General features: G+C 38.8%; 1 protein-coding gene across 1 annotated transcript; it reads right to left on the bottom strand.

Annotated features, from left to right (window-relative positions):
• Positions 1 to 629: 629 nt before the first annotated feature.
• CMAS (cytidine monophosphate N-acetylneuraminic acid synthetase) lies at positions 630 to 10,014 on the bottom strand (the record flags this gene model as incomplete). The annotated part of the gene is given in 9 exon segments (XM_079550759.1): positions 630 to 692; positions 694 to 911; positions 1,707 to 1,857; positions 3,734 to 3,905; positions 5,027 to 5,121; positions 5,942 to 6,075; positions 7,625 to 7,780; positions 7,987 to 8,129; positions 9,854 to 10,014. Coding segments are annotated over 9 exon segments (1,293 nt in total).
• Between the last annotated feature and the right edge of the window lie 365 nt (positions 10,015 to 10,379).

The following is a 10,379-nucleotide window of genomic DNA, read 5'->3' as shown; positions in this document are numbered from 1 at the left end:
TGGGGCATTTGGTTTTGTTCATTTAAGCACTGAAATAAAACCCCATATAACCAGATTCAAAGGTAAGAGGCATAATTCCAAATGCCACTTAGTTGTATATCAGCTTAAATTGAACACATGCTTTAATACTTTTCTTAACTAACATTAACTAGTTTTACACTAACTCCACTTTTTAAAATACAGGATATGCTTCAGCATATGCTAGAACTCTTCCCTACTGGAGAAACATGCATCTCAAGAAAAGCTAGCATGTAAGTACAATATCATACTGACATTTGATAGAGGAAATGTACATAAAATGACCACAACTTACAGAACAAAATTTTTAAGAGTCTCAATTACAAATCCACAAATCACGAAAAAAATCTTTATTCCCTGCATATATCTGGATTATAAAATAAAGACACATCATTCTTGTAGAACAAATTTAATGATTAAGAGTAGGTTTAGAGGACACTATTTTTGTAGTATTTCTTCAATTGCACTTAAATAGCTTTTAAAATAATCATAAATACAATCATGAATGTCAGCACTTAAAGTGGAACCTTAAATTAGAGGGAAACATTTTATAACTCTAATACAGTTTAAAACCATATTAGGAAAGGGAGTAGTGGAAAAACAGAAAACATCTATGCTATTGTTTTTTTCATTAGTTCTTTATTTCCATTTCTGCTGTTGTCATTTTCCCCCTGTATTCTCTCCTGTTGAATTCACTTCTTCCATTTGCTTTCTTGCAGAGTTCACTTTTTCTAACAAGAGGAATATGTGCTCTGCAAACTCCCGGACAGCACCGCAGCCTCCACTGCTTTTACAAATGTAACCAGCAGCCTTCTGAGCCAGTGCACAAGCATCAGCGGGCACACCACTCATGCCAGCTTTCTTCAGGCATTCCACATCAGATTCTTCATTTCCTATTGAAAAAAGTGACAGATATGTAAGAAAAATACCACAGAGGAGAAAAACGGAGAAAAAAATATTGATTTTGCTGTTTAAATATTAATCTAGTTATTAGAATTTCTATTTTTGCCACATTTTTTATCTGAGAAGCTCAAAAGCCCTTAAGTACATATTTTTAGAAAATCCCAGTGATAAATGTCAACACTGATCATACTTTACACATAATATTCAAGCAAGAGTATGTACTTTTCATAAGAGTAAAATTGTTTGAGCAACTAAGCAAGCACCTCCAGGACTCTACCACTAAGCTGCCGCTGAAATACAGTTTTGTATGGGATCACATAGCTTTCAGTTTTAATTCTGCGTGATTTGTTTCTAATTCAGAGTATAACCTGTATGATACTAATCTGAAATCTAGTATTAAATAGTATAATCGAGTATTAAATGTGGAGGTTGGTGGCCCTGTATCTGGCAGGGGGGTTGGAGATTCATGATCCTTGAGGTCTCTTCCAACCCTGGGCATTCTGTGATTCTGTGAAATGAATTACAATCAATTCAGAATTGTATACTATAAATGTACACTTCCGCAATACGAAAAGCTTTTCTAAATCACATTATAAACTTAAGTAATATATCACTCTTACAAAATTCAACAATGATTCACCATTGCATTTAATATTTAGATTGTACCCGAGTAAGACTTAAAATATGCATCTGCTTTTGGTGATAATGTGTTATTGCTTGCGCTTTAATCTCACTAAATTCAGTGTAACAGCAGAGGCCAAAGTGTTTTAAAGAGAGAAACTAACCTAAATAAGCAACTTCTTTCCAGCTCAAACCAATGTCTTTTTGCCAGTCCTCCAGGACTCGTAGTTTATTTGTTGCATTAACTTCTGCTACACATCCCAGCTGCATGGCTGACAGGGATTTTGAACAATCTCTTTCAGAGATGAGTCGAACCTATTGAATTAAGTCAAGTTAGAATAAAACCTACATACAAAGAAAAAAGACCAGTAAGTTGATATATGGCGAAAAGAGTACAAGTGTTGTTCTTGGAAACATAATCAGGTATCAGAAGAGTTTTGCATGACTCGTTTCCTCATTCAGAACTCAGAACAGAAGTGATTTGTGTCCAAAAAAAACCATATTACAGTCTTGAGTTACGAAGTACTTTGGGAAAGCAAAAAAATCATTCTGTAGGTTTCCCTGAGTTTCCCCAAAAACGAAGTTTACCTTTGTCTTTTTATATGCACCATGTACCAAATAAAATACTGGATATCACAGCGCAATGCTCACTGTTTAATGCAGTAGCATCTGATCTAAGGCGAAGTAGGGTATAAAAGTACCAACAGTTTCTGAAACAGTTCTGAAACAGTTTCTGAAATATCTGTGGAAGCAAACTTTTGAAGTACTTTTCCTGATTCCTCTACGTAACAACATTACCGTTTTAGCTACATAAGGACTTGAGAATACCAAGAGACCACTAAACAGATTGAAGTGGTGTGGCATATGAATCTCTTGAGATTTAAATTCAAATATGAAATTTAGAAACAATACATAGGGTAGGCTAAAAACAGGAGACGACTGCAGCAAGATTTTTGAAGATCTACTACACAATCTCTCCACATTTTGTCTCCAAGTTGTGGACAAGCTTATCATCCCTAATTGCTATTAAACGCTAGCAAGTATTTGGCATTGATTTTAAGTACAGAATGAATGGGATTGGTGCACAGAGTAAGACTGTGCTAGCATCATACACTAGAAATAAAGTAAATGAAACACAAAGCCCAGGAGGTTTTTAATAACAGATTCCAAGTCAGTAAAAGTACAGAAACAGGCATCCACAGGCAACAAAACAATTACAAGCTTCCTCTCTTTTGCCTCACAGAAGATAAAACTAAGGAAGTTTTGGAAAGCCACCTACTTTACTCCACTGCCCCAGGGCAGCACCACCTACACTTTAATATGTAAAGAATGTCTTGCCTAACCTGTTACAACATCAGGAAAAAAACCCATAACAGAGACTTCAAAATGTATCTGCAATGGCCTACTTGGGGTTTAACTAGCTTTGCCATATCCATGCTTACCTCTATACGCAATAGGACTCAGACTAGGCCCTCTGAAGGCAGCCCATATCTGTATCTAGTTCTTACCTCATTAAATTCTTCAAGCTACACCAAAGGCAGGTGCACACAGAGACAATAACAGGAAGGCTAGTTTCACATAAATGCAAGCAAATACTCTGTTCAGCAGAATTCAACAACAATAATAAAAAAGTTACATCAATAACTAAGGAAAGCATCCACATTATAATTTGTGTTTTTTCATTTACATCAAATTGTTACCACATAAGTTACAGTTAAAGCAACTATGCAGATGGACGTGATTGGGGGGGTTTGATTTCTCCTCAGCCACAAAAGTCATCTAGGATGAGCCAAGTAATTTTTCTGGGTATCTCTTCTTCTTACATAGCTGAGAGATAACAAGCATAGTCCTGCTTAGTAAAGCTACTGCAAAAACACAATTTCTACAGCAGAATCATGTTAAAATAAAAAATAACGATATGAAGCGACTGCTAGCTTATGTGTGTCTAGACTAAACAGCTCACAATATGATTGGTGCCATCAAAACATCATCTAAATGTCTTCCCACATTTTTCAAGGACAAAAAGAAAAAGATACCATAGCTGCTACAGATGAGATTGAGCATGTTATCAAAATGTATTTATTTTCCTCTAAGGAATCTGAGAACAGTGATTGTCCCAAACCTGAACCAGAGTAATGCGCTGATTAATCACAGCAATAAATAAAGCCTTACACTTCAGAACAATCCTCACCTGGATTCCCCTTTTCTTTAATAGATTGATACCAACAATATCTCTATAATCGTAGGAGACCATTTCCTTGTGATCTTCTGTGACATAAATGCGACCATTTGTCAGGCATCCATCAACACTGCAAACCAAGAGCTTCACTTCTTTTAATGGGTCCTTGCCAAAATATCCAAAGCTAAGACAAAGAAATTATCTTTTCAAATGGAAGTTTTTGTGCACTCTGAAAACAAATATTTCAAATACAATTGTGAACTCCAGGCAGAAGAACTGGCTTTAAAATTCTCATTTTTCCCCCTAAGGTCTTCCCTTAGTATCTTCACTCTTCAACTAAATTCTCCCTCTTCAATTAAAAAAAGAACAAAAAGCCAAAAGACAAGTAAGTTATGTCTTCCATTGAAAAATCAGAATGAGATTTACTTACTTAGCATAAAAGGTTATGTTCTATATGGCACTTGTGTTGGGAAAAAGCAAAATGGAGTAAAGGATGAAAAAGGTACAGCAAACGTATTCAATTCCCATCCGCTATTTCCTTACAGAAATACAGAGTAGCTGCAAAGAAAAGGCAGCAGGCAAGGTGTAATCAGCCCATACCTTCTACTTGGACCACTCTTCACACTCTACAGCTTCCTGAAGGGAGGTTGTGATGGGGAGGGGGGTCAGCCTCATCTTCCAGGCAACAAATAGAGGCCAAGGAAACGGCCACAAGTTGCACCAAGGGAGATTTAAATTAGATATAAGGAAAAACTGTATCTCTCAAAGAGTGGTCAGGCACTAGAATGGCCTGCTCAGGGAGGTAGTGGAGTCACCATTCCTGGTGTTGTTCAAGAGGTGTCTGGATGAGGTGCTACAAGATATGGGTTAGTAGCTTAATGCATAGTAAGGGTGATAGGAGGACAGTTGGACTAGATGATGTTGTAGGTCCTTTCCAACCTTGTGATTCTATGATTCTACTATTCTATGATTTATTCATGTGCATGACCAAGCACGTTCCAGGCCATGTAAGCTTAACAAGACAGCTGGAAAAAGCAGAGATTACATTGCTATGAGATATTGAGGATTACAGTCTTCCTTTTCCCCAGACTGAACTTACACAAATAAGAAACACATGCAAATATATACCAAGGTAATTCAGATGATTTTAACAAAGAAAGGAAAAATAAAGTATTTCAATTATCTTGAATAATTTGTTAAATTGAAACTTTAAAAAAAAAAAAAAAAAAGCCTTCAAATTCACATGAACATTCATTGAAACAATTACTAATTTTAAAGAAATAAAAGGAATTATAGTGCTTTTACCTCAATACTCTTTGCTCTGCAATAGGCCAGTCAATGTCTATATCAATATCCACACTGTGCTCAGCACGCATTTCATAGTAGGCCATTTTACCACCCTAAATAAAGTAGAATTCATTACAATTTTCTGCTCAAGTTAATACAACTACAAAATGGTACAATTTAGTACTATGTAATGAAAGCAAAATATCTGGTTACACTGTAGTCACAGCAGCTAAAAGGCAAGTGAACCACCAACAATGACATATTCTCTGTTACACAGTACCAAATATTTGAAACTTTATAAAAGCAATGGTTAGTATCTTCCTTCCACAACTAAAGGAAGCCTGCAAGAAAGATGATATACGTTATAGTTATTAGGACGTACAGATTTCAGTAGGTCTTTTCATACAGTAACATGGCAAACCTATTTTGCACGGGAAAGGTAAGGGATTATTTTTGTGGCTCTGTATTACTACACCAGTACGCAAACATCAGGAGAGGATAACAGACTGTTTAAATCACAGCACGAAACTGGCATAGGACAAAGGGTGTAAACTGGCCAAGAATACAAGTTCATAGATTCAAGTAAGAAGCCCATGGCACTACATTAACGTAAGCTTTTCACTCAGTAATACTAAACTGAATTATAAGATACATACATACAATAAACTTATGTGAAACTCAGTATTTTAGGCTTTTATATATATATATAAATATATATAAAATAACATATTGTTTGTACAAATATATTTGCTCTGAACTGCCCTGATTACAAACAGTCCTGTCATGTTACAAGAAATAAGCTAACTGTCCTGAGGCCAAAGTGCTGTTAGCAGACTGTGTAAGAAACAGAAACAACACTGAATTCAAATCCCTCTGTGACAAGAGTTAAAAGATGTGTTATTATAAAGAGCCAAGAAAACCAACAGCACTAACCTGCAAGTAGCCCTTCTCGATCAAATGCCTCTTAGCAAAATAAAATGAACCATTTTCATACAGCTCCCCAGGCCAATCTTGCCGCCGGTACCGCTTTGCTGGATTCAGGTTTTGGGGCTCTGTCATTTTGTTTTCTGTTAACAGAGAGAAATGGAAATAAAAAAAAAAAGAAAAACCCAGCAAATTTTCCAGAATCCTCATTCAGAATCACTTAACAACTTTCTCTAAAAACCTTCTGTTGAAAAACTAAGAACACAATTCAGTCACCATCTTCTTTCGTTATCTCTCTCATGGCTTTCACTCATTTACAAAGAATCACCAGATTTCTTGCTATTTCTCAGAACTATGGATAACAATATGGAGGATTGTCCTACTATCTCCTGGTACTTGATAGGGAAGGGTTTAGCTTTCAGAGAGGGTACACAGAAAACATTCAGCTATGCACACCTGGAAACCAGAATGTCCCAAGCACGCAAGAGCTGAGGGGATCAACACTGAAATATTTCAGTGATAAAAGAGCTTGGGAAGAGAAATTTTTATCTGTGAAAATATTTTGGTACTTCTCCAATATACTTCCTATTGAGAGACACACATAACATTAACTATTTTCAATTTGTTCAATTAGCACTCACAAATAAACAAAACAGCACCTCTGAACAAACAAAATTCCCTAAGATCCCATGCTGTTGTCAATGCCAGCAAAAAATGCAGCAGAAACTGAACGAGAGAGCAGAGATTTACCTCTAGTATCAAGCTTCACTTGTTTCATTTTCCTTTAAAGCATGACACTTGGTAAACTCAGAAAAAAATACATCTGAAGCATTATATATCTCAATAGAATAATGTTAATACTTGAGGAACACATTCGTTTAAAAAAAAAAAAAAAAGCAACAACAACAAAAAAAAAACAGATGAGACAGTATCTGAACTAGGCATTTTGAGGAAAAAAGGCACCAAACATTTATGCTTTAATCACAGAAATAAAAGCAACACAGACAATGGGGGGGAATAGTTCTTTGTACAAGCACAGGAGGTACTCTTACAGCTATGAAAAGATACAATCTTTATCTGAAAATAAAGACTTCAGTCCTCTTGGCAACTGTAGCTGAGAGGCATATCTGCTCTAGGAAAAATAGTTGTATTCTTCTGTATGAGCTCATTACCATGAGTTCAGTCCTCATGAATCAAAGGCAGTTTGCAATTTCACATAAGTCAGCAGACAAATTAGCAGGCTGAAGCAAATCTTAAGCCTCCAGGCTAGGAGGCTGTCATCCTGTCTTTACTAAGATCTCACATCACATATTTGCAACTTTTTAGCTATTGCACAGTAAGACTAAACATCTCCCTAGTTAAGACATGACCTCAGTGTCATGTCTACAAAATCACAAAAATCCACCAAGCAGGCATAAACACGTAAATCTGGGAGTTATGTTTTGAGTTAACATGTTAAAAACATTTCCATTTTCAGCATCTTATCACTTCTAGAAACTAATACAGAATTGATGAGTAATGACCAGTAATATTAAAACAGCAACACTTAAAAGTGATCTCACACCTCCCCAGGAACCCAGCCCATGCTCATGATATCATTTTCCAAATATAAACGTCTTGAGTATGAACAATAAACCCTTGAATAAAACTTTTGACTAATTTTAACTGCAGCCACGAACAGAAAAATCTTACCTCCTTTTTTTACCTCGCTCCATCTAAACTGATGCCGTCTTACAACAGAGAAAACAGAATCAAAGCCCTCCTTTTGAATCAGATTTGCTACTTTTATGAGATCACTGGGATGTAGACAGGGAGATGTTGCTTGGATATTTCCTACAATATCGACCTCTGAAGAAAAATAAACATACATTTATGAAACAATGAATATTTTTAATATATACAACCCCAAAGCGTGGGATGAGCAGAGGCCATAAAAGAAGGAAATCTTTCCATCTTTTATTTACTATAGTCTTTAGTTATTTTTCTAAATAGTAAGTGAATCACCCCTCTGGGCCTATGACATAAAAATTCAGTATGCCTCATTACTGATTTACCATGATGATGATTAAGAAATTCTCTGATAGTTTCTAGAGATGTAGAGGAGTCTTGAGATACTTCAGGGCTTCGGCGATGAACTTGAGCACCAAACTGCTTCGCAACTTTCTCAATTTCATCATGATCTGTAGACACCCACACACTGTTGGCAGACATCAACAGAAATTACTGATCATATAAAGAACAATATCCAGCAAAAGGCTTGTCTGACACAATCTGCTCACCTGAACAATACCCCATGCTATAGCTGGCAATTAAAGGAACTAGTTCTTGTATTTGTGAAGTAAAACTGTACATCAGTCCAACATGGCACTTTCAAGAACAGGGATATAATATACACCATGTACACTGTAAAACCTCAAGCCTGAGTTGCATTTCAGTTTAATGCTGTGAGGTGCCTGACCTGCCATATATACATGTAGCGTAAGCAATGTAAAATTCAGATGCGCAACCAGAAAATTCAATGCCAACTTGCCACAATATTAGGCATACTAAAATATTACTGAATTAGTGACTAGCTTGAACAATTTACTCAGAATAACAGCAGGGCCAACAGCAAGTAAAAGTGCCACTCTGTCAGAAGACAAGCTTGTTCTGCAAGAATTTTAAAGTGCATTAACTAGGCTTCATATAATCGCAGAGAAGGAGATGTTCAAGTGACAAACACATCAGTTTTGGCACCGGAAACCTTCAGTACTGGTAAGGCAAGATTGTACAGTTCAGGGATAGTAAACATTTACAAAGGGAAGGACCAAGTCTGAGCGTTATGTGATGGTAAACACTTCCGCCTGAGTAAGCTACCTGTAAGGTGGTTGCTGCTGTCACTACTATGACCGGAAAAAAAAGAAAAAAAAAAAAGAAGAAAAAAAAAAAAGCATCATACAAAACCAAAAATTATGATAAAAACCTTTATTCTCTCAGAAATATTGGCGTTTTCAATGCACTGCACATAACAAGTGGTGCTTTAGCTAATTTTTTTCCATTCAAAGACATCGTGAGATCATCAGAGCCAAACTGTATCTGACAGTGACACAAAGTCAAGTCAAACCCATGTAAATGAATGAAGAGGAAGTCTTTTCCACAAGCTGTCTGAGCCTGGCTAATTCAAACAGTCACTGCCCACTTAACCAACAGTTTGGCTGTGTAATGGGCAAAATGAAAAACCTAGCACGCATATGTGCATCATATTCACAGTAAGTCATGAAGCGGTACGGATTCACATGAGGTAACTACCAATAATCTAGAAGCGATACACTGTTCCTTTATAAAAAAAATGAAGTCAAAGAAGCTTGTTGTACTTTTTAGAATAGAATAAAAAAGATTTTCCAGAGCAGATAGCAGTACAGCCGCTGTGAAGACACAGTAGATGGTGCATACTTTAGCACTGAATCCAGCCGGGGCTCATTTCTGCACTTTAACACAAAACCTGAGAATCAAGTCCCTGCCATAGTCCAGCAGCTTGACATCAGGAAGTTGCACCCAGGGTGCTGCACACCAGGAGCACCCTCATCGTGCGCTGCCTTCAGCTTCATCTATTACTGCGCGTCTGCACAATTCTTTTTTTGTCCTGGCAAACGGCAGAATCGTGCAACAGCCACGTAGAAACGTGTAATAGCCAGGTAGAAGTGCGTAAAGCCCACAGAATAGCACCAAAGAATATCCCAAGTGGGCTCCACGCACCGCCACAAGCTGGGCTCCCGGCACACACGGTTATTCCCTTTCCTTTGACATTTGTCCATCGCTGGACAAACCCGAGGGGCCGCCTCGGCCAGCCCCCGGCCAGCCCACAGAAGTGATCGAACACCTCCGTCCGCTCCGGCCCATGGGAGCCCCCCGTCTGCGAGGGGGCCGATAGCGCATGCGCACCTGTGGAAGACGCCTGCGTCGAGGGCGGCGCGCAGCACCCATCCGATAAGCGGCACTCCCGCCAGCAGCTTGATGTTCTTCAGCGGGATCCCCTTGCTGCCGCCGCGTGCCAGCACCAGCGCGGCCAAATGGGCGCGCGGCTGCGCCTCATCCGTCTCCATGCCGCGTTCCTCTGGCGGGCGCCACCGCCCCGCCGTGCGCCACGCACCCCTCCCGGAGCTCTGCGTGCATGCTGGGAAGTGTAGTCCTGCGCCCGCCGCGCCTGCGCGCTGAGGCGGGGTCGGGGAGGGGAGGTGTCGCGGTGGGGTTAGAGATGCCGTTGTGTTTCTTAGTTGGGAGTGGGTTGCTCCCCACAGTTGGGGCGTGGAGGGCCTTGGCAGCCCTAGACGATGAAGTCCTGTAGTTTTCCGTTGTCTGCTGTCGTACATCTCAAACCTGAGTGGGTTGTCTCGTATCACGTCCTTCCCGTGTGAGGAGTCCCGGCAGAGGGCAGAGTCCTCTCACGGAGACACTTCAACGTGTGGAG

The sequence above is a fragment of the Tetrao urogallus genome (genome assembly GCF_951394365.1).
Source record: "Tetrao urogallus genome assembly, chromosome: 1".
In the NCBI taxonomy this organism is placed as follows: domain Eukaryota; kingdom Metazoa; phylum Chordata; class Aves; order Galliformes; family Phasianidae; genus Tetrao; species Tetrao urogallus.
Note: the sequence above shows the minus strand (reverse complement) of the source record. Positions and strands in the feature narration are given on the sequence as shown.